General features: G+C 41.7%; 1 protein-coding gene across 14 annotated transcripts; it reads left to right on the top strand.

Moving 5' to 3' along the window:
- Positions 1-434: 434 nt before the first annotated feature.
- On the top strand, positions 435-22,984 carry LOC118430308 (polyhomeotic-like protein 2). Of its 14 annotated transcripts, none has more exons than XM_035841064.1 (18): positions 435-604; positions 8,117-8,253; positions 8,780-8,937; positions 9,017-9,038; positions 9,414-9,668; positions 11,720-11,863; positions 12,429-12,659; positions 13,125-13,304; positions 13,757-13,993; positions 14,340-14,531; positions 15,163-15,489; positions 16,235-16,474; positions 17,970-18,182; positions 18,618-18,741; positions 19,297-19,429; positions 21,412-21,592; positions 22,054-22,245; positions 22,674-22,984. In XM_035841064.1, the coding sequence occupies exons 2-18, from the start codon at positions 8,152-8,154 to the stop codon at positions 22,857-22,859; spliced, it is 3,117 nt and encodes a 1,038-aa protein (XP_035696957.1). In that variant the 5' UTR covers positions 435-604; positions 8,117-8,151; the 3' UTR covers positions 22,860-22,984. The 14 variants fall into 14 exon arrangements, with proteins under 14 accessions (XP_035696957.1, XP_035696958.1, XP_035696955.1 ...); XM_035841065.1 differs by having other exon boundaries at positions 8,117-8,292; positions 13,808-13,993; XM_035841062.1 differs by having other exon boundaries at positions 8,117-8,292; positions 17,973-18,182.
- The last annotated feature ends 1,563 nt before the right edge of the window (positions 22,985-24,547 follow it).

Raw genomic sequence — 24,547 nt, 5'->3', positions numbered from 1 at the left:
TTCGGTGTCCAGTTTATTGAGTTTCTTCTCACATGTTATAGTCAGGGAGAACAGAAAAAATCGATACAACAAATATATCTGATACACTTGCAAGTTAAAGTTATGATAAAAAGAGGAAAGGTCATAAATCCGCAAGTAAATACTAGTAGCATCCAATATTTGTTCTCATGACATGATCAAGATTGAGATCAAGGCGTAGTCAAAATTATAATAATTACGCCCCTAGGTACAAATGGTATATCCCACTTTCCCCGGAAAATTAAACGCATCATAACGTAAAATGTAACGAGAACTTTTGCCCATAAACAGTATCACAAACCCTTTATGATCTCATTGATTAACTAAAATATAGATTTTGTATTATATATGTATGAAATATGTGTATTTTCTTGATACCAATGACCAGATTATTGGCGTTATAAAACTCTATACATTTGGCTGCCTTCTAAGCCCAAAGTCACTTCCGCCATTTTGACAACAAAGCTGCAGACTGGAGCCCATCAATCACCCAGCGAGATTGCAGGCACAGACGGGCTTTCTCCACATTTTCCACCCTTCCTGCTTCACCAGGCAGGCGTGTGATATTCCAGCAAAAATCGGAGAGGTAAGTCGAGCTTTCTCTAGCCTGAATTCGCACTAAAACCTGCGCAGAACTGTCCGGAAAGCGAGGGGGTTGTGCCCGCTTTTCCGCCCGTCTGCCTGCCGAGACGGCCCGGTCCCGTCGCCAGACCGCGGCCCGACTTGCTTGGCTGCTTCCCGCTAATAGCAAGGTACGCTGGTGCCTGCTGGGCGCTGTGGTGGGTTCCCCTGTCCTCAAGATGTCTTCGTTTTAGTAGACGTGAGTCTTGGAGAAACGCCGCTTATTTTCATAACAACCCGGCCCGCGCCCGCTGGAAATTCTGTTCACACACCCAGACATTCATATGCAGACGAACGTAAATCTTTATTTTAGTGCAAGGACCTGTTTTACATAACGAATATCGGTTTGATTTTCCTGCTTCTCTGGGATGAATTAAGAACAAATTATTTACTCAAAAGTTGACATTGATTTATTTTCCTCCTATTTTCTACAATATGGAAATTCATATACATATGCACAAAAATGTGTAATTGATACTCAGGGGACCAGTCGTTTTGATATCAAAACATAGCAGCATGCAGCATATCATAATAAACAACTGATAATATCGAATTTTCACACATTTTGGTTCATCTTGTAGTGCAGTTGCATGCACCCTATCATGACAAAAAAAGAAGAAGCAGACTTTCACTTGCAATTAGTTTTCCTCCATTAAAAGATGATTAGTTGACTTGGTAATTTGCGTGGTAATTCTGCTCAATGAGCTGTATTGAGGGAACCCTAATACAAGCCATTCTGTGTGCTGGCATGATGTCAGAGGAAGTACAGTGGAGGATGATGAACAATTCTGCCAGGCAGGACCAGGTCCTACCATAGCCCTTCTAATCAAGAGAATTGATTGGGATTTAAATTTTTCTGATCCGGTTCAAAATTGAAATTTTCTTTATCCTCTAGCTATAAACTATCACTGTGCCTTGATTATAATGCAGAGTATGTTTACTGCATATAGATGTTGCCTAACCCTGTAAAGAATACAGTTTTTTTCTGCCAAAAGGCTGGAGATGAGCTTACAGTAACAGGAGGGGAATGGGGGGAGGGGGTGATACTGATTTGCTGTTATTCGAAACAGATGTAAAAAGATAGTTTCTGGGAATAACCATTAAGGGAAGTTCCAGTTTCAAAGGCATAAAATTTGTACCATTGTCATGGTCTTTTCAACCAAACCCATTTTTCAAGACAAAATCATGTGGCCTTCTCTGTAGCCATCATCAAGTCCCAGTCAGGTTATCAGTTACCAATGCTAGATTGAAAACATGTGGACAGACATCTACAAGGGACCACCACTGTTTCAGTCTGATCAGGTGACTGGTCTGTTCATTAGCTGGCACTCCAACAGTGTTCCATCTGTCAGTGTAATCATCTCAAGCTCAGATTAGCAGCTGATACAACACTAGACTTACAATAAGGTACACAGGTTAGGTAGTTGTGTCAAAATGGTTCCATGGTAGGGCTTATAGCCATTCACTATCGGCCGTTCAGAGGTTCAATGTTGTAACCAGAAATGACACTCCAATAATGCAAACCTCAACCTTTGATATAGCCTGGATACCAGACCCTATCTCAAAAATATCTAAAAAAAATATCTATCGTGTTTTGAGATTGGACTGGGGTCAGGTATCCTCTGATACCACCTTCAAATTTCCTGGAAAATTTTGAATATACAAACGGATACTGTTGTATACCTGATGAAAACCCAAGGCTGGACTTGAGCCCATATTCTCCAATTCCTGTTTACATTAGGCTAATTCCAGGGACACTTGCCTTCAGAAAATTGAGGTACCGGTATGCAGTGTTTCCGCCAGAGGGGCGTCCACCCGTCCATTGACGGTCTCATTTCGTTTTGGACGGCTTGAACGCAAACAGAGGCCGTCCTCATAAAAAAAATGCGACCCACATTTTGCCGAGAAATCTGTACAAACTTTAACAAAGTCGATAAATGTAAACCGCAGTTTTGTGTTTTGTATTGAAGCTAGACGCTTGGGGACGCCGTCCACAGTCAGAAAGCCGCTTACTGTTTGTTTTGCTATTGTTATGATTGTTGACAATGTGTGTCGGCGGCCTTTCCCATACGATAATCTCATTAAAACCCGTTTTTCAAGGTCTCAGTTATGCGAATTTTCCCTGCCACATTTCGAAAACTTGGCGGTAGGTCGATCTCGCTATTACACTACAAACTAATAGTTGTTATTGGGAGAAAAAAATTAATAAGAAAACACACTAACTTTGTCTAGATATTAAAAACTTTAGTCTCTGTTTTCATCATCAATCATCGTACAAAACAAAACACGATGAACAGAAACATGTGCCCACCGGGGTGCTCGGCACGGGAAATCCCCGCCCCGACCTCTTTCAAGTTCGTTATCGGCAACACAGCGGAAAAATAAAGGGTTCATATATGAGGTGATGGACGTAAAAACATCAAGTATAACTTTGGTTCCTTTTTATATGAGTTTTGAGCCCGCAAAATCTCCGAAAACGGCAGAAATTTTCGGGATAAATACGCATAAAAAATGGCGGTCAGTAGCTGTTGTGTATCCTAGCCAATCACAGCGCTAGTTTCCCATGACGTCACTAGTTTTCCCAGATCTCGCGAGAAGTCACCACGTGAGATTGCGGGATTTCGGCCGCCATTACGCTCACTGTCGCCGATAGACGATGTTTTTCGTCATTTCTGAACGCAAATTTCTCGATCTATGGAAGGTTTTAGATGATTTATAAGTATACTACAACATAAAAGAGAATATATACAAATGCTATTTCTTTTTTGAAAGTCCAAGAACCGTTTCTAGAACTTTTTAAAAGTCGTAGTACCCGTTCGGTGCGGCATACCGGTACGCGGCACAGATCGGACATTAGTTGTTTTGTTTTTTCTTGCGACAGTTAACCATTAACTTTAATTTTCGCGATTTTACAATTAAATTTAATTTTCGCGGTTTTACAATTAAATTTAATGTTCGCGGTTTTGCAATTAAATTTAATTTTCGCGGTTTTCGCGCCCCAAGGTGGACGGCCTCCCAGCTGAGGTCTGGCGGAAACACTGCCGGTATGTCATGTAAAATGTCATGTGAAAGCATTCAGTAGATAGCTATCAACAACAAAACAAAACAGCATTTTGATGACAAGGAATTATTTGCATAGGAGTATACTTACTAGTAGTATGGTAGGTGGCAGTGACTGACAGTACTGATCAACTAGCATGTATCCAATCAAGAACATTATCTAAAAATCCATGTCCAGAACAGTCCAATATTCCTGCCTGGTGCCCATCTCTGAGATGTCAGCCTGGCCATGTTGTAGTGATGAATGACCTTTGGGAAACATGAAAGCTGTGCAGGTGATTGAAGATAGATTGGCATCATTCCAGGTTTTCCCCTGGTAGTAATTTCACCTGTCCACACAGGATGGAGTGGGTATCCAATATCATAGAATATGTGTTTTTACATTGACTGAGGCTATTATAATAAATTACATTAGATCTATGCAGCTCGATACCAGAAAAATTTGTAATTTTGATCTGGGGTACAGCTATGTACCTAAAACCTCACTGCTGGCAAGCGAATTTTCCCCGGCAGTTACTATAGACAATGGTAGTTATTGGTACTCATGACTATAACCTGTACCCATACCTATAAAATTGTTCAGGTACATTTCTGGTCCTAAATGTCTGGTGTATCTGTACCGGAAAAAATTAAGTCCTTGGTGGTATTACATTGTATTGAATACCATTTGTTTTAAGACTAAAGATACAAGTCTTGTCTCATAGATGGCAATTTTGAATTTTGCCTCAAATGGTCAGTAATAACATCCAAGTTACAAGCTTTTTATTTTATACATACCCCCCCACCCCCACCCCCCGGTGTATTTCTTTTGTTAATTTCCATCCGCGGGAAGCTGTAAACATTGGATTTTAATGACGAGAACTCCTAAATTGTCAGGATGTGTATTAGGTATGTTGATGTTTAGGAACTAGAGAAACAATTGTTTGTCTTCACACATTGCTGTAATGGGCCGTGAAAAGGTGTAAAATTCTAACACTAGTAATAGGCAATAAATAACAAGTGGTTAGAGGTCCTTTTGTTTGGTGACACCCACAAAAGTCTAACTTCCATCGTAGTCCACTCCCTATTCTGCATGGTTAGTTTCTACATAGACTGAAGAATTTCCCGCAGTGTTTGACTTTTTCATCTGGTATACACCTCATCTATGTGTGGAGTTTGGAGTATGTTTGAAACAGCTGTTTTGATGTATATCTACACCATATTGTGAAGAAGGTATGTTATAGCTAGGGGCCTAGGAAGTAAGGAAAATAAGTACCTGTAGATGCTAATCAGACGGATATATTTTGCTTGAGGGAAAGACCTGTGAAGTAGCATCTAATTAACATACCAGTACACACTACATGTGTATTTTCTCTCTATAATACTATTATAGAGAGAGAACATAAGGTGCGAGGCTGGTGACATTTTCCCACCAAACATGGCTGGATTTCATTTTCAGTCAGGATTAGAAACTGGAAACCATTTTCGTACCATCATAATCTTCTCCTTGAATGATGATCTGTCTCTGAACTACATCATTTCTTTTAAAATGTCAGTTTTTAGAGCAGAGTAGAGTAGAGTAGACATCTTCGGTTTGGTAGGAGATGGAACCGCTCTTACTTAGCAAAAGCTTCAGCTATAGTCCTTTAATATGCAAATATTCCTTTGAAACTAAACAATTCGTATAACAGGATATAACCTTGGGAAAAGCTCATGTTTACGGTCCCTTTTTCTGTCAAGTATCTTCTAATGACCCCTGTTCTCCATCTCGTGACCTCTAGGCTTTGAGAAACAAACCTTGTAATGGCATGCCATGCTGAATAGCGCCTGTGATCAAAGTGGGAGAGTTGAATAGCACCAGACACCATAATGTCTTTGCCCTGGTGGCCGGACTGTAGGCCTAATGGTGTGTGTGTGGCAAACATGTTCTAAATGTGCATATAAATCCTTGCTCTTGTCGGCATTGTCTAGACACCCTTTCTTTGGGATCTGCACTTTCCTGGGTCACCGAAGTTCACGCATCAAAGGAAACGTCAACAAGGTGTTGAGAAAAAGTAGCATCATTTGAATCACAATATGTAATGTGGGAGTCAACTTCCCAAACTTACCCCCTCCCCCTAAAGTTAGGTTTAACTTGGTGGGAATCTCACCCTAGTTGGCAGAAAGACCTAATTGTCCTCTGTGAGGATTTAGTGGCCTTTTCAATTTGTTCAGCATCATTAAACAGTCTGGGTCTCTCCAAGGTAGGGAGGACCACACTGGTTTGTCCTGCACAGATGGAAAGTGCTTGTACAAGGAGTTGGTACTAAGGTACGGTTCTCTCCTCCTGTCTTTTAGAATTGTCACTAATATGTTGCCATATAATCAAATACTGGAATTACTGCTACTACTATTGTACCTTGCCAAGTAATGCAGTTCATCCATGTGTGTGTCAACTATGTAGTAGCTGAGTTGCAAGTTTTAATTTAGAATTTGTCATAACTATACTTCGCTGTTTCTTTTGAGTAGAAGGATTTTACTGAGAATTTAAAAAAAAATGGTGTGTTTCTGTGAATAGTGAAACTCTTATCTAGCCATTAGGCACTCCAATCTGTATTGGTTTTTGAGTTAGGTAGCAGGTAGAATGTTGGGACAGATACATTTATGTTGTAAGCACATGTCATTTTCACAATCCATGATGCCAGACTGTTTCCAGGGCCTAAACCGACCAACCCCTAAGGCCAGCATGTCCCAAGAAAATTCTACAACAGGCTTCCTCCAGAATTCGACCCTGATATGTACAATAGCATTGGATATTATTGAGTTTGGGGCAGGGGTCTGGTATCTAGGTCCATTTCACCAGCAACATACATGATTATGTACTCAGAATTGATTTGATGTGGTATAAAACATATTTACATTATGATTATAGGTAAAACTGACAAAGCTTCATGTTGTTTAGTGCTTATTCAAGATACACATTCCTAAATATATGTAGATATCATTTTAAGGTCAAAACACCACACTTTCATCAGTAGAATTTAGAAAGTATTGTAATTGTGTAATGCTGATTTCCGTAATTACCTCCATGAAAAAATGGAGGTATAGTTTTGAGTGTGTCTGTGTGTGTGTCTGTGTGTGTGTGTGTGTGTCTGTGTGTGTGTCTGTGTGTCCGCATATTTGTGGTCAGCATAACTTGAGAACCTCTTGATGGACTACGATGATATTTGGTATGTAGGTAGGGGTTGGGAAGACGAAGGTCAAGGTCAATTTTGGGCCCCCTGGTGTGTGGCCTTGGTACTGCAGCGCAACTTCCGGTTTTGCTATCTCGGTGTTCTGAACATGCTATGGTCAAGATTTTTAAGTATTAGATAGCTCTTGTGCTCAGGAAAAAATTACGTAAGTTTGGGCCCCCTAGCGTCTAGTTTTGGGATAGCAGGGGCATTTTTGTCAAAAACTTCTGACGAGGATAACTCAAGAAGGAAACAACGGATTTTCATGATTTTTGGTATATAGGTACCTTAGACAATGTTGTACAAGATTAAATACTAATTATGCAAAATAATAGTACATCTGCATAATTAATGAGAATATTATATCATGGCAGTTTTTCAATGTATCTCTTGTCCTGGATGTGATATGGTCTTGACATTTGGCTGGTAGATAGCTTGCAGTGTCATGACAAAGTGGGGCAGGTTTCAGCCCCCTAACATTTAATTTCGGAACTGCAGGGGCGTTTTTGTCAAGACATTCTAAAGAGGATAACTGCAGAAAGGATTGATGGATTGGCATCATATTAGGCATGCGGGTACCTTAGGCAAAGATGTTCATAATGATATACATTTTATGCAAATGAGGACTTAATTTGCATAATTAATGAGGAAATTGTATAATTCCATTGTTTTCAATAACTGGACTTCAATAAATGTAACACATGTTAACTATGATAGGTGGAATATAAGCAGATACCAAATATGGTAATGAGGAACTTATTTGCATAATTTATGTAAAAATTGCAGAAACGCTTTATGATTAATAATGGGAATTTTATAATTGTGACATGTGTACGTTAGTCAATGATGAACAATACGATGCATAAATTATGTTAATGTGTTAGTCAATTGCATGAAATTTACGAAAGCTCTAAATTTTCATGGAGGTATGAGGTCGCCGAACTCTAGTTTTCAACTGATTTGTTATGCCTAAATGGAGTTTGGCTCAACTTTGTAGCTGGCCAGAAAGAAAATTGTATGTCATCAGCTTTGTCCAAATATCAGTTCAATTTGTTTCCAGGTCAATGGGCTTTACATGGTGATGTGACATGTTTTGTTTATGTAAACATACTTTATTTTGTAGTTTACTCATTTGAGCAAATATTTCTGTGATACTATTGCACTATCTGGATTTTGCATGAAACCTACCTTTGAATATCATTTTTTGTTTCCTTACACTGTTACAGATTGATACTGACGAGAAGAACACTTGCTGACCATCATGAATGACCGACAAACGTCGCCCAATCATGCCAGTGTGCCGACCACCCAGCAGCCTCCTGCTGCACACCAGTCTCACAGCGCCCCCTCTCTGGCCTCCCAGGTACAGCAGGTTCCAGCGGCTCTCTTTCCAGACAGACAGGTCTTTCTCTCTCTCTCTCTCTGTCTTCTGTCTTTCTCACTGTGTCTTTTCAGTGTTTTCAAACTTTGTCAGTTCTTACTATCTCTTCTGTGTTTCTTTCAAAATATCTTTTCTCATAAGATATTCTGAAAACTTATGACAGTTCTCTGATCAAAGAATAAAGATACACGTAACATGTTGAAAAAAAACAAGAACCAGGTTATCCCTTGGTGCACTCATTCTGAAGTTTTCTTCTCTACTAAGAAATTCATGATGTCAACTTGCTATATTTTGAACTTAAAATGTTCACGAACCTAGGGAATTAAATCAGTGTGACCTTAGTAGGATTGAAAGAAAAGAATTGCACTAAATATGGTTCTTGTTGCTTATCTTTTCCAGCTCTTTTTCTTTCTCTCATCTCAAAAAAAGGAAAGTCCAAACATACATTTGTTCTTGTCCCAGTCTGAAATGTAAGACTGTTTATTAAACATGACTGTTTCCTGTGCAGGTGCAGGTGATCCAGCAGGCCCTCCACCGCGGCCAGCCTGTGACCAGCGTGAGCGCTGCGCAGTACTCGGCCCTGCAGCAGATGTACATGCAGCAGCAGCTCCTGCTGCAGAACATGGCGGCACAGCAGCAGGCACTGGGCTCGTCTGCAGTCGGACAGCACGGGCTCTCTCTCACACAGGTCTGTATACTATCAGGGCACGGGCTCTCTCTCACACAGGTCTGTATACTATACAGGGCACGGCCTCTCACTTACACAGGTCTGTAACCTACACGGGGATGTCTCCAGCTTGAAATTTTCTGTCCCACTCAATGTTTGGGAGCCCATGTTGATTTTCTTGTCTTAGAGACAGCCCTGATCCTATATTACAAACAAACTAGAAAACTAGCACTGTCGTAGTAGAACTCTAGCATTATAATATTATTATAATAGTTGTTAAATTGTGTATAAACTTCTAAGGCAACTAAAGTTCTGATATAGCTTTGATAGACAAGTGTAACCTGTAATGTATTGTTTGTAACATTTTGCTAGTCTATGAATCAAGGAGATTGTTTTTCCTCCATACATTTAACTCAGAAATACCTGATCATATGTGTTCTGTGACACTAACAGTGACGTCCATGTGTAATTCCAGGCAAACCGCCAGGTCCTGTCCACCCAGTCTGGTACAGTGACATCTCAGGCACAGCTCCTCACCACGCCAGCCGCACTGCAGCTGCTGGGGCCCCGCATGGCTGCAGCTGCCGGGGCAGGGGGCCTGAGTCTGTCACAGCCGCTACAGCTGGTGGGACAGGCGGGACAGCCGCTGTACACCACCTGCACACCGCAGCAGCTGCACAGCGTGCTGTTACAGGCACAGCAGGCACAGAGCGCAGCAGCTTCACAACAGGTCAGTCAGGAGAACACACAAGCCAGGCATGCACATTTATTATGATTTTCACAATTTTAGTGTCTTTATCTTGTATCATTGTAGATCAAAATTTGAAAAGCTAAAACTACTCATTTCAAAAGAGGAGCAGAAGGAACGGTATTTCAGCATTTAGATAAGCTGAAGGTTGTGTTGCTTACTCTCAACTAGGAACAGTAAGAACTGTCAGTGTAGGCCTCTTGGGTATGATCAAACCTGCTCAAGATGGCCACTTGACGGACTGGACAAAAGTACATTTTGGACATGTGGCTGGCTTGAAGAGGATCGGTTCACAACATGTAGATGGTTTGCAAGTCGTTGTTTTACATGTCAAGTATTTGTCATATTACATGGACAAAACTACCAACAGGTCTATCTTACATTCACAAAGTAGTATACCTTATATTTACACAAGGTGACTGAAACGAGACAGTTCTTTTTGTCTGAAATCAGTGCGCAGTGTCATTAAGCCCACTCTGGACACAAATCTCAAGTTGTTAAAAATGTGATTAGATTGGACTACCATTTATGAATCCTGAATTTCAAGTCAACTCATCAATGCAAAGTCACATAAGTCATAGGTGGCAACACACAAAAATCACTTCTGTCTCTTTGGAGCCCAGACCATCAAACAAAATATTGGCCCTTTGTGTGACATGTGCTGAATCCACTGCCACAAACATGTTCAAGGTGTCCACGGAATGTCTGCTATGTTTCTGTGCTGGAAAGCTTTAAATTGCCTTTTTACAGCCACCTTAACAACACGATCATGGTCATGCTCTGCAAAACCTTTTTTTTGTGGGACAGTTTCTGTCTGCCATTTCAAGTGAATAGATAAAGGTTCAAGCGTATAACTTCACAAGCTTGGTGACATTGCAATAAAAAAGAGTTCTTTGAGAAGTAGATATAGATTTTGTTGTGGCATATGTAACAAACAAATCTATCATTACATGGTGGCATTGAGTCCACCCATATCACAGTAGAATATCCCAACCTTTGAAGCCATCAGGTTTTGTCGTGACAATCCAGGGCACAATTTTCTGAAGACCCTCGGAAACCTAGGTGGCTGGCATGGGCAGGGATTGGGACCCTGTTCAGTCTCCATCCAATGTGGCTGCAGACATGTTGGGCAGGTGACTGTCTAGGGAAGGTTACTTAATACCTGCGTGTTCGGGGAAAATTTTCGGGATGGAGAAAAAGCGGCCATTATGGCCAGGTGGCCAGGTTGAAGTGGTGGCCGCTTGGGCAGGTTTGACAGTTCTTACTTAACATATGTGCCAGGTATTACATGATAAACATTAGAAGTTTCATATAGCCCACAGCATGATACAGTACCCTTACATACTGTACTCAGGCCAATGTAACTATACTTGCTCACTGCTGTCTGAGAATAAGACAGGAAAAGGGGTTAGTAGGTGCTTAGGGACAGGAAGTCCTCTTAAGTTGAGTGAATAGGTAAGAGTACCCTTGAAAACAAAACAAAACAAACTCAAAACAAAAAACGTCCATGACGTAACAGGATCACACAACTTCAGGTATTGATCTTGTGAGGTGAAACACTTTGCGTGCAAGCTCCACCCTCCAATACCAGGCAACTTTATCTAGTATTAAACAGGAAGTGCCATGAATAATCTATAATAGTTTGGTGTACATGTTACATCCAGTGTCTGTGCCATTGTTGTTAAAGAAGCCCAGTTTTCCCTCAAACCTTCTTCATGAATGAGGTAAACATGTTGCAACAATGTCGTGTCTTTTCCCAAGGTCAAAGAGACACAGGTCTATTGTTTGCTGTGTGTGCTGTAGTGTGGTCTGTTGAACACATGGTATGGTGTGCCAGCCTGTTAGGCATACAGTTCTCATTCTGAGCAGCAGCAAAACAACACACAGACAGGTTGTAATGCTTCCCCTTGTATTTGATCATATACTTGACAATTCTCAGTTGTACAAGGTTACCAGTAGGTATCCAAACTGTTGCAGTTTGACTTTGTGCCTGAGATATAATTACGTTTTTCCTCCCTGCCCCCCTCCCGCAGGCCCAGGCAGCGACTGCCCAGCTGCAGAAGCAGGCGGCAGCCTCCATGGCGCAGCAGCAGGCTGGTGCACAGCTGGCTCTCGGGCCGGCAACTACATCTGGTTCAACCGGCTCTTCCTCAACACCCCCTGCTCTCCTCTCTCAGGTGAGGCTTGGTTCTGACATTGTCTTTTTCAAGTTTTTCTCCTAAAAGGGCATTGATATTTACCAAGGGTAACATGACCAATATACTGTAAAACATGAAATATTCTGTCTTGCATTGCATCGTTATGGTTATTTCAACCATGAACTTAAAGCATTGCAACTGATCCTTTCCCCATCTGCTATGAAATTAAGTCCCTGCCACCCACATATTTTTTTCTTGGATTGGCTAAATTTCTAGAATAATTTCTATTATATATTCTATCATTTTCCCTCACAAGTTTACAGTGTAAATGTAACATATATTGCATACATGTTTAAGTGGTGATAAAACCGAAATGCAATAGTGGGTATACAGCTGCAACTTAATTTACTGGTACTAGTATTTCTTTACTAGATTCCTATTTCTGGGATTCTAAAATTGTATTATTCAAACATGATTGTCATATTAAGATAAAGAAATCATAGTTTTATCTCAGTATTTCTAAAATAAAGAAAGCTCTTGTTGTTGAGTCAAACTGGACAACCTATAGTGGAAATGTCACCATGTTGATGTTATTCTACCTCAGATATCCCGTGGCCAGGGCTCTGTGCAAGCCCTTCCTCTCAGGGGTCCCCCTGTCCCGCCCTCCTCCGCCAACCAATCAAAACCCTCCCAGTCCAAACAGCTGGACCAATCAGAGAAGAGGGTTTCCACCTCTCCAAAGAAGACAGACTCCTCTACAGTTGATAAGACAAAGAGCCAATCCTCCCACCCCGTGCCACAGGCCATTGCTATTGGTCAGCCATCTTCAGCAAAGGTTGGTGTTAAACTGTTACAGATATTTCTTTATTTTTGTGTGGGTGTAACATGTGCTTTTTAGTTATGAGAATTTTTACCTTTTTTGTATCTTCTGTATTTTGTGAAGAAAATTGCTTTCTTGTTTGTTTCCTCTTCTAAGACTGAAAGTTACTAAAAGCCTTTAGGAGAGGCAAGTGCTATCATTCTACCTTATTTTCTTTCCTTTTTTGGGTGTCTTTTTTTCAACTTGTTTTTCCATGTCTAGATGTACATTGTATTATGTAGCAGTGACAGATAATTTACTGAATCCTGTCCACTAATGCTAGATATCAATCATGCATTTATTTCCTTACTGTCCAAAAAGCCAAGCTCACTTGTGTCAATGTTGAGAGACAGGTATTCCCTTCTAAATATTGCACAATGATTCTAGACGATAGATTGGTGCTGTTGGACAGGATTTAGCCCGTGTTCCTTGTTTTGAAAGGCTGTGCCTGTGCAGTATTCCCCAACAAAGCAGACTGCCCCCGAACCTCCAGTCTCCAAACTGGAGGCCCACTCCAGTCTACACCTCCTGGCCTCTCATGCTCACCATGCCAGTTCTCGGTCCCCAACACATGACAGGGGCATCTCGGCAATGTCTCCTCCATTCAGACACTCTGTGCAGGTGAATAAAATGTTAGAAATATCACCAAATGACATTTTAGTTAAACTTTGCAATCAACATCGAGAGGCCATCCAGAGGAGGTGTTAGTCATGTAAATAATTAAAGCTTTTCTGTAACTTAGTGTAAGGTTGATTAGGTTTGGTTATTATCGTCAATCCTAACCAAAGTTAGAAAATTAAAAAAAGGAAAAGGTGTATTGCTGCTTTTTAAAACAATAACTGCTCGGAGGCATGTTATTGATTTGATATATCATAAATTGCAAACTGTGCTGGTATAGTGAATTCTAGACTGCTTATACTGCCTATTCTAATTTTGAACTTCATTGATACGGCTTGCATTTGATAAATAAAGAGCTGTTTGGTTCTGCATGACTGACATGAACTTTAACCTAAAAACCAAACAGATTTTTAAAAACAATCCTTGTCCCTTTGTGTACCCCCAAAAACCTTTAGTGGCCAAATGGTAATAGGAAGGGTTCCGATGGTCTCCCTTCTCTTCCAAAGCCTGCAGCCGATCAGCAGAAAACAACCCTGTGTAGACCCCCTGCCCCCAAGCCGGAGGGCTACCACCCCTATATGGGCTCTCGTGGTCAGGACACTACCTCTCCTACCACGCCCACCACTGTCCCATCTCCGACTTTCCTCCAGCATAGTCAGCGACCACACTCCAGGCCGACCCAGCCTGTGCAGGTGAACTCGCCTTTCCCTACCTTCTGCATGAGCCACTAAGGTACCAGCGGCATGTGGACAGCATGACAGTTAGAGGGAGTTTGTGTTTAAATCTTTCACACCTATTGCTATCGTTAGATTATTATATACACCTACACGTCATGACTGCTGAGTGAGTCTTCATCATTATTCAAACTTCTTCTCGAAACAGTTACATTTGTACACCAAATTCCTATTGGTTACAGCAAATGTCAGTTTAGAGGTACCGGTACGTTCTTGTTGTAGTTTGTAGCTAGACATAGCTGTGGGCAGGTATAAATGTAGTAGATGGTGAGAAAAAATCAGATTGCCGTTGTTTCCTCTAAAGGCTGTACCAGCCCAGCAAACATCGCCTAAGCCAACCGCTCCCTCCCCTCCCATCACTAAAATGGAGGCCCAACACATACCGCACCACGTGCCCGTGCCGGTGGTTCCGCGGCCCCCATTACACAACCGGCCGGCGACCACGCCTCCGTCTCCAACCTTTCAACAAAGGCTGCCCACCTCCCCAACGGTCCAGGTGACTGACACACGTCACCATCAGGGCTGGAAATTGGTCCATGTCTGGCACAGTACAAAATTTCCAAACATAAAACTGAACTAAAAGGTCATTTGAAAACTGTTGTGGTGCTGCTGTGCCTGTAAAATTTTTAGCCCTGATGTTCATTAAGATAGCAGTTAAACATATTAATCGGAGGGAACACGGTGGTAAGGGCACTTCAAGCTAAGTCAGCTATCACAGCATTTTTTTCTAAAGAACATGTTTCTGTCATAACTTAGCTTTAGGTTTGCAATCCAACTCAGCCTGCACTGCAAACTTAATCCTAAGCCATTAAGATCTGCAATCTTTAAATTTGCTTTACTGTTGAAGAAAAATAACACATTTTCTGTAGTCTGCACTACTGGCAGTGGTAGATTATAACTGACACAGGCACTGCTTTCATACCTACATGAATTATTAGGTACATTACTAGTGCAAAGAATAATTGCTCTTTGGCTGGTAGCAATTATAATAATTAGCACTAAGAACCTACAGGCCCTTATGACTATGAGGCAGTTGGAAATGGCATGTGCATGCTAGGCCTGTTAGAGGATAGTGTACATGTACGTGTGCAGTGGTTCTCCTGTGTGACTGTTGTCTCCTCACACAGTCGATGGGGATCCCGATGGGGGCCTCCAGTCTGGGCAGCCCACCGCCCCCAGAGGCAAAAACCGGACATGTCCACCACGTCCACCCCCATGTGCAGCCTCCGGTGCAGCCGCCACCGCCCCAGCCGGTGCAGGCACACAACCCGCAGGGTCACGCCGTCCAGGCGGCGCACGTCCCGCCAACACACATCCAGGCGGCACATGTCCAGCCAACTCATGTCCAGCCACTGTCCCAGCCGCTCCCCCTAGCTCTGGCCACACACAAGCCAGTACAGACTGCCCCTCCCCTGCCCCAGCAGCCTCCGCTGGGACCTTCACCAGTCGCACAGGTGACATTCTGCTGGGACACTTCTCTTACTGGCTGTGGCACTAAAAGATACATTTGTTCTTTGCTCTGCTGCACTGCATCCGCTACTCTCCCCCCTGCTTGCAGAATAAATACAGCTAGTTTTGCGCTTTGCTTCTGCTGCATGTAGCAATCTTTTGTGTTTACATCTGCATGCAAGGTTTGGACTTGCTACCATGGGATGCACGTTTGGATGCAATGCTTGGATGCAATGCTTGGATGACTGCCAGACCCCTTATTGCGCAATACTTCAGTGTGCAATATGCATGTAGGATAGCATGCCAAGCCGGACTATAGCAGCTATATTTCTCCATACAGACTGCATCCCTTCCTTCTAACATTTCCTGCATGTCTTGCTGAATGCTTTATACATCCTGAGTCTCATTTCTGCTGTGTTCCCCTGCCTGTGTGCTACGTAGCATGTACATGTGCAGTATGTTGGACTTGACTGCCAAAGGGTGTAACATACACTGTGTATGTGGGCTGCAAATGCCAGCACACTTCGTCCGATAGACATCTTTTGTGTCTGTTCATGAGTGATTGGTATGTTTAAAATCCTTTTTTTTGCTGAAGGAAACGCTGCATGTTTAGTAGATTTCTGTAGCTGATGTTACAGATCGGCATGGTGAGATGTATCTAGATATGGCTATCTTACACGATACATAATGACATGAATATAACACATTCAGTTTGTTCTCTGTTTGTTCCACGAATCTGATGGATTGTAGCCCTCGGCCGTGCCACAGTCTGCCAGCCAACCGCGACCCTCTGCTCTCAGCGTGCTGCCCACGTCGCAGCCCAGTCAGCGGCAGATCCCCACCCCCGGGCCACAGTCCCGGCTGACTCCGCCCCCTGCCCAGCCCCAGCGCCCGCAGTCACTCCCGCCACCCGTCTCCACATCAGCTGTGGTCAGTCAGCAGGCTCCGCCCCGCGTGCCATCGCCAAAACAAAACGGAGTTACAGAGACAGTAAGAGCTGTACTACTACTGCCCATGTGTGTGTGTGTCTGTGTGTATGTACACGTGGATGTGTGTGTATTTATCTGTGTGTGTGTGTGTGTACGTGCATATGTGTGTGTGTGTGTGTGTGCATGCATGTGTTTGCACTGCTGTGTCTTAAATTTGCAAGCTCCTTTTTGTTATGTTGGGCTTCTTTTTGAATTTTTTTACAGTATTGAGGAATTCAAGTCAAGTATGTACATACGTATCAAGGATGTTTTACAAGACCTTGTGTATATGAAAGTACATGTACTTAAGCTTAGGGTTCTTTGGAAGATCAGAATAGATTGTGGCATTTTGTCCATTGTTTAAGATGTGTCCTAGAACTGTGTGCTAAAAAAAGACATAAAGCCTGGGAAAACTTAGAGGAAACAAAAGAGAAAAATCTGACAATTACTACATTGTCACACCTTCTTTACCAGACAATACTCCATTAAAATTCCCGCCCCCAACTTATGGCAGAAGACACTACTTTCGCTTAACAAGCAGGTACGTTAAGGGCTAGTTGTTCTGCAGTATCTCAGAACTGTTTGTTCTGGCCCATTGTTCCAGAACAGCAGGATTTTGAATAAGAATGGGCTCATCCATTTCCCCACTGGGGACGGGAACATCCTGTATTGTTGGGTTGTCAGAACAGAACCCCCCTTTGTTAATGATGTGACCCTGTATTGACTCACCCACTCAGTTTCAGTGCATCATCAAAAAAGGGGAGAGATCATTTCTTATATAAGGGATGGAGTGAAAAGTTAGAACTTAGCAGGTTTTCTTCTTCATAAGAAGAACTTAAGTCTCGAAATACATGTAATGCTTCTTTGGTCAAATTTACACTGAAACAATATTTATTTGCAATATAGCAATTTAAGAATTTAAGCTTTCTCTTGCTGTATTAAGATAATAAATGGACAGTCCCTTAAGTGTGGAAGAGACAGTTTGGTGTGCTGGTAGCATAGGAGGCTGCTCTTGATCTGTCTTTAATGCTTTCTAACTTGTTCCGTAAAGGTTGGTAAGGAACATTTTCAATTGCTTGTAAATGATCTTGATTTACTTATGCTGAATGATTTCATTGGCGATGGATAGATTCTAAGTTGGTATTGAGTACATGGTTTTCTTTAGTTTGCTGTGTTGTAGTAGTTCTGGGTATCTTTTTATTTTTTCATTCCACATTACTTTCTCCTGGTATAACATATGTATCATTATTTTACCATATCATTATGTTGCTTACCACATTGTTAGGGGAATCACCTAATGATGGACTTAAATATATTTATTTCACATTCCCCCTCCCCCTTTGAATGGGAACAATGATATTCATGAAAAAGAAGATTGTAACAGTAATTTAGTGTCTTTTCCAGAATTGTTTTCTCCAGCACAACTTTATTACATGTATTGTCTATACACATTTTTCAGTTGAACCTCCTACCGATGATACAGTTTTAACATCCCACTGTTGTACTGTTTCCTAAAACAGACAGCGCCCCAGGAGAAACCCGCCGATCCAATGAAGTCCCCGGAGCCCCCAAAAGAAGACCCTCCGGCCAGTCGTAGCAGTGACTTACCACTGGCACTCAACAAACCACAACCAGAGAAGCAACAGCCACAGCGGGCAGTCGTCAAGCCACAGATCCTCACTCACCTCATAGATGGCTTCATTATACAGGAGGGGCCTCAGCCATTCCCTGTGAGTTTCTCCATACAGTATGAACTATTCCTCCTCCCTAAAGGCTCATAGTGGCTTCTCAGATGGTAGAAGCTTTGCACCGTCAATCCTTCAGTTTTCATACATACTATGGCCCATACATCCAATGTTTCTTTTTGGGAAGAGAGTTAAAGTCTGGGATCAATGTCAGCATTGATCAGAGAATATTAACAGGATTTAGCAACAGATAGAGGTTCTTCTGCCACAATTGGTACAGTAATTAAGATTTAAGTTGCAAAAGAAGGGAACATCTACAAATGTAATATCTGCTCTATGAAGGAAAGTTGTACAAATAATGTAATTCACATTTCTTGTTCCAACTATGCTGCTTTACAGCATTTGTGTCCATGAACAGATGGGGTATGTAACTGAATAAATGATGTATTGTATGATTGCATTGTTATCATCTTGTCCCAGATCAAGCACAACTCCATCCTTGTGGAGTCCAGACGTCCCCACATCAGCCTAGCAAAGGACCAGTTGTCCCCTGAGGCAGGGCCCAGCAGTGAGAATGGCAGCACGCTGCTCATACAGTCCCCAGGTTGGTCTGGAACTGCGTAACCCTTCAGTACTACCACGTTTCATGAACCAGTCTCCTAGAACTCTTCTTGGTTCATTCTCTTTTTAACTGCCCTGCTGAATGAGAATGACAGCACACTGCTTAAAGTTTTATACAGTCCCCAGGTTGGTCTGGAACTGCATATCCCTTCAGTACTAGGGCATGTTTTATGTACTGTCATAGGCTGAGTTGAAACAGCCCCCTAGAACTCCGTCTTTGTAATCGTCTTAACTGCCCTGCTCTTGCACTATAGAGGGCATAGCCAACTGTCAGCCAACTGTAGGAGAATTTGTTTCCAAAGATCAAAGTTAGTGATGTTAGAATAGCTTCCTGAGGAGTAAGGAATTAGTATTCAAGTATGTCAGGTCCAGTTGTGGTGTAGTCAGATGTATATATATCTATCTATCTACAGATGGACCAAAAATGCAAACGTGTAGTTCAACCTGTACTTTGAATATCATTGGATTGACTGTGGTTAACAGAGTGACTGTGGTATACTCATAAGACTCATTAAGAAAATTTTTTATTCCCAATAAGATGGCAAGCAACCTTCCAAGAAGCCCAAGAAGCTACAGGATAAAACTCTGTTAAAGTGTGAGTTCTGTGGCAAGGTGGATTACCAGTTCAAGTTCCGTGGATCCAAAAGGTGGTTAATTTTCTATACAAAAAGGTACTTATTCATGTTATGCACCTATCAATGTCTGCCATAGGGAGGGGTATGGGTTCAGTTGGATTGCTGTGTAGTGAAGTTGTCATGGCCAGCTTTTGAGAATGAATGTTGAGTAACATCATTACTACAACTGTGTTTTTTGTGATGCGTACATTGCTGTTTACATCCCTGCTGCCTCCCCCTTTGGTTAACATTGACATGTGCATAACATGCCTAACAGTACCATCTTAGTAGTCAGGCTTCTTTGCTTACTTGAGTTTGCTTTTGCTTGTGTTTGTCACCATTGAAATCCATTCAACTCACAGCATGAATATCATTGATTCATCTTTATAATTTGTTGAATTTTCATAGTCAGTTTTTGCCTGCAAATTGCAAGTATGGAAGGTGAGTATCCCTTTCCCTGCATGGTAGAAAAAGCTGTAACTGTATATTAACTATATTTAACTGAGCTCTAAAGAGCATTGATTTTGAAAATATCAAGTGACATTATTCCATTGAATAAGTGGCAGCTGTATCAAAATGTTTTTGTCGATGTCATGAGTATAGATGTTTCTATGGTTAACAGATTCAGGCACTTATTGGAACAAAAGACAGGGCCACGCCTGCACTTAAAAAAAGTCAAGTGTATGAGAAGCACACCACTCAAGGTGGTTAGAGTGTGCAGCATGCATTGGTAATTCACAGTGGAATGAATTATACCACAAAAAAAGTACAGCTTTGTTTTCTATTTGGGAGTGCTCATTGAAAATATGCATGGGTAAACTTCAAGAAAGATACAGGAACATCTTTGCCATGTTATAGTCATGTAGTGATGATCTTTTGCACAATTCTCTTTAGTTCACCTTCTTCTTACTTTAGAATCACCCAGGGTTCTAGCCAGCATCCATGCTTCCGTCCTTTGACAGAATTTTGCTGCTGGGGACGGACATAAATTTTGCCCATTCTGTCCTCTGTGACAGACAGAAATCGGCATGTAATTTAAGTAAAGATATTAAAACAGATGCCATTGAACCAAGCAGAGTCTACAAGCAAAATTTGCCCCTCAAAATACAGGAAATAGCATTTCAGAGGGTATACATGTACATTTCAAAATTTCCGGAGGGACAGGATTTCCAAATTCAAAATCCAGGGGACAGAAGCTGGCCAGAACACTGGAGTTACCTATCCAATGGCTTTAACCTTGCTAGCAAGTTAAAGCAGATGAAATGTGGGAAGGGGTTAGATACAGACAGTGGCTGTCTGGCCAGTTGCTCCCATGTGTTACTCAAGCTTGTGTTTGTTTTGCTATCCAAGCTGCCACCAATCAGGACGGGGATCCAGCTCGGGCCTCAGGTTCGCAGCAGCATCCTGAGCAGTGTTCAAAATTTCACCACCATAGATCTGGCACCAGAACGCACTGTGCACTGTAGTTGGCATGGAATCTCATGGAGTATATCTTTCTACGAAAAATTTGCATCATTTAAAGTGGGTTTCCAATGAAACCACTTGAAAACAGTGCTGTTCTATTCATTGCACCAGTACTGTTTTGTTTTCGATATTAAGTTGTAACAGCAATCTTCTAAACACTGTCCACACAAGAGCCTTGGCACCAAACCAGGGGAAACAATTTTGAACACTGATCCTGAGTCGGTGTTGTCAGTGGTTGGCACAGATTTTCTCCTGATTTTCAGAATTCTCTGCTTCAGTGGAACTGCCTGGTACTCCTTTTTGATTCACTTTTAACTTGAATCAGTTGAATTATAGTGTTCTATCACATCACTTGCTCTTCTGCTTTTTTCTTTCCAACACACAAATTCTTCCTGTAACATTTACACGCATTGTTGACACAAAGTGGATTCATTCAAGATTCATTCAATCAAACCAAGGTCCCAAAACTGTTCCAGTTAAAAGTGGATCACATTAAATATTAGTTGGTTCCACACATCCCTGAAATAGACTGGTACTTTTATTGACTGACTTGTGGTGTATTGCTGTGTTGTTAGGTTTTGTTCCATGGCTTGTGCCAAGCGCTACAACGTTGGCTGCACCAAGCGCCTCGGCCTGTTCACGCCAAAACAGCCCAGCAGATACATCTCCAAGAAGAAACGGGAGCGGAAATCGTCTTCACGGAAATCCCAGTCAGGCAGTGAAGTGTCGCCGTCAAGACTTTACAGCACTTCCATGGTAAGTCATGTTACTGTTTGCTGGGTGTGATTTTGTTTACAAAACAGTGCATTTGATATATGAAACCCATATTTCCAAATGGAAAGAAATGCACATGTACGCTTTGTAAGTGTATGCACTGCAAATTTTCCTCGTGTATCCGGAATATTTTTTCAATCATGACAAGTAGTCCATTCTAAAAAATTTTCTGTAGACACTGGCTAGTACATTCATACCTGTGACCACTTTTACATAATGACCAGCTTGCCTACGTGATAATTTTCCCCATTGACACAAGCATTATGAAGACTATCTTCTTTGACCCTCTGTCGTCTACATAGTCCAGATTTTTCCAGTTCTCCAGGTGGTTCTCTTGGGCAGTTTTGACTCAAGTCTTTTAGAGAAAATATCAGGGAAAGAGATCTCATGGCTCTCATGCTTAAGCCATGAATGATAAGAATGTTTCATCTGTGTTTCCCCAGTCTCCTGAACCTGAGGAGGTGCAGATGTCGGAGCCGATGGACTTCAGCCCTCCCCACGAGCAGCTGTCCCCCCGCGCCACCCTGTCCTCGCCCTCCAGGATCGTGAACCGGCACAACAGCTTTGGCAGCACGGACACGGAGCTGGACCTGGGGCCCGCCAACCCCAACCCTGCCAGGTGGAGCGTGGAAGAAGTGAGTCCTGTACTTCATGTCAGAGATCCAATCAAAGTACCCAGCACTAATGGTTTAGGATCGCATTTTTTATCTTTCAGAAGATCTAGTCTTGCATACATGTTGGGAAATGTATTTGGGGAAACATTCAATTAGCTTTATGTGTTTAGCCTTATATGATATATACAATAGACTGATCCCACAACCTTGCCCAACTACTTGTGCGATGCAGGACAGTTTGTAATAGCTCCACTCTTAAGATTGTTTCTGATGTGCGAAGTTTCCTGGTTTTATTGGAACAATTTTTTCACCTGTTGCCTAGACTGCAGGTTTCATTAGTCCAGCACAAAGATTGCTCTTCCTTATTTTCTGTTCAGGAGAATCTAGTAGCATAAATGGCCAGTTTTTGCTTCTCTAAATCAAAGATTCCCTCTCTGTGTTCCCTGCAGGTTTGGGAGTTTATCCGCAGCCTGCCAGGCTGTAGTGACTTTGCGGATGAGTTCCGTTCACAGGAGATTGATGGACAGGCACTGATGCTGCTCAAGGAGGATCACCTGATGAGTGCCATGAACATGAAGCTGGGCCCCGCCCTCAAGATATGTGCCAGGATCAACTCCTTAAAGCAGGATTCCTGAGGATATCTGTATCTCTTAGACTTTGTACAGGAGGAGAACTGGTGCAATGACTTATGAAGTCCTGTAGTACAATAGAAGAAAATGTGAAATGTCATTGCTTTCTCTTGCACTTCCGTTTTCCCATCAAAATAACCCGACCCCCAGGGGCTCTGTAAGATAGTTTTCCCTTCAAAACTGGGGCATTTTGTCTGTCAGCATATATATTTAGGCCTCCGGGATTTTGGTGGAAAATGTTATGTACAAGTCCTTTTCATAACGGACTTTTGGGTTTTAGGTGGTACAAACCGGCCCAATGTTTGTACAGATCAGCAGCTTTTATGGGTTTTAACTTTTGACAGAGTTGGGAAGATGTGTTGAAAACTGGTGCTAGGGAGGAGGGGAAGCTAAACGGGTTGTCCTAACGGCTCCAATATATAGCCCCCCATAACTTTTGTTGTACACCCTTGTTGTGGGGTAGGTAATAACACCCAGGCAACTCCGGCCTAAATTTGAAAGTTTCTCCAAGGGGAACTTTTTAAGGTGGAATTCCCCCCCCCCCCCCCCCCCCCCAGTGTAAGTACCCTGTACGGTGTAGTGTGTCTATTGAAAGTGAAATTCGTGTTTTCAGTCTTTTGGAAATCTGAGGACCTTTGATAAAAGAGACAGACCATGCCATAAATTATTGGCTGTAGTTTTACCTAGTGTCCAGAGTGTGTTCAAAGAAAAACCAGTGAAATGTATCTGATATCACAAGGCCACAAATGTTGATGCTACTTCATGTCTGTTTTAGTATCTTGCTATTGAACAGTATGTGCATTCTGTTATTTTCATTCTCTTTCCATGTAAGTATCGCTTAATGCACAGTGGAAATACATCTTGCTGCCTCTACAAGATGATAGCTAACTGTACAATGTATTAGAGAAAGTCTTTTGTACTTGTGTAGTATATATATAAATATATATAGTAGACTATTTATTAGAACAGTGTTATGTATGAGAGACTAAACTACGTACTAGGTATACATATATATGTATGTGGATACAATGATCATGTTTATGAACGTAGTGTAATAGGGCCTATATGCAAAGTGCACATGTTATAACATAGTGGTAGTCTATGTAGCGTCAGTGTAAAAATGACAGAAAAGAAACATGATAGACCATTCAAACTTGATCGAAAGTATCTTGTGAAGTCATACTTCACTTTCTTTGGCTAATTGAGTATTGGTCTTGTTGCCCTTTGACTTTGTTTAACTGTCAGCTTTTTAAAGACAAATTTATGACATTGTTTTACCACAGGGAAAAGGACAGTGTGATATGGATAACAAAGTGTGTTAAAGCTTGCAGACGTTTCTGTATTTGTAACAATGCAGATAGATGTTCCAGTGAAGAAAACTGTTCAACTTGTTAATTATGTTACACAATATTTTGTCCAACTATTTAATTTACAGTTTATATGTTTTTTCATTGGGCTAAAACACTTCATTTATCTCCAAAATTTGTGTATAAAAGAGGGTTTACATGTATGTGCCACAATCTCTAGCTATCAGGATACATGTGTCCTTAAAATGAAGTGAAAATGTGGCAATGACAGATGTGGCATATGTTCCCGAATTTGTTGGAAGGGCAAATACATCTTTTCCGAATATCATGTTTTAGACCTAAGAGTCTTATTACAAAGATATATTCATTAGAGAGACACACACAAAG

This window comes from Branchiostoma floridae, chromosome 14, assembly GCF_000003815.2.
Source record: "Branchiostoma floridae strain S238N-H82 chromosome 14, Bfl_VNyyK, whole genome shotgun sequence".
NCBI lineage: Eukaryota > Metazoa > Chordata > Leptocardii > Amphioxiformes > Branchiostomatidae > Branchiostoma > Branchiostoma floridae.
This window is presented reverse-complemented; position numbering and strand designations above follow the sequence as displayed.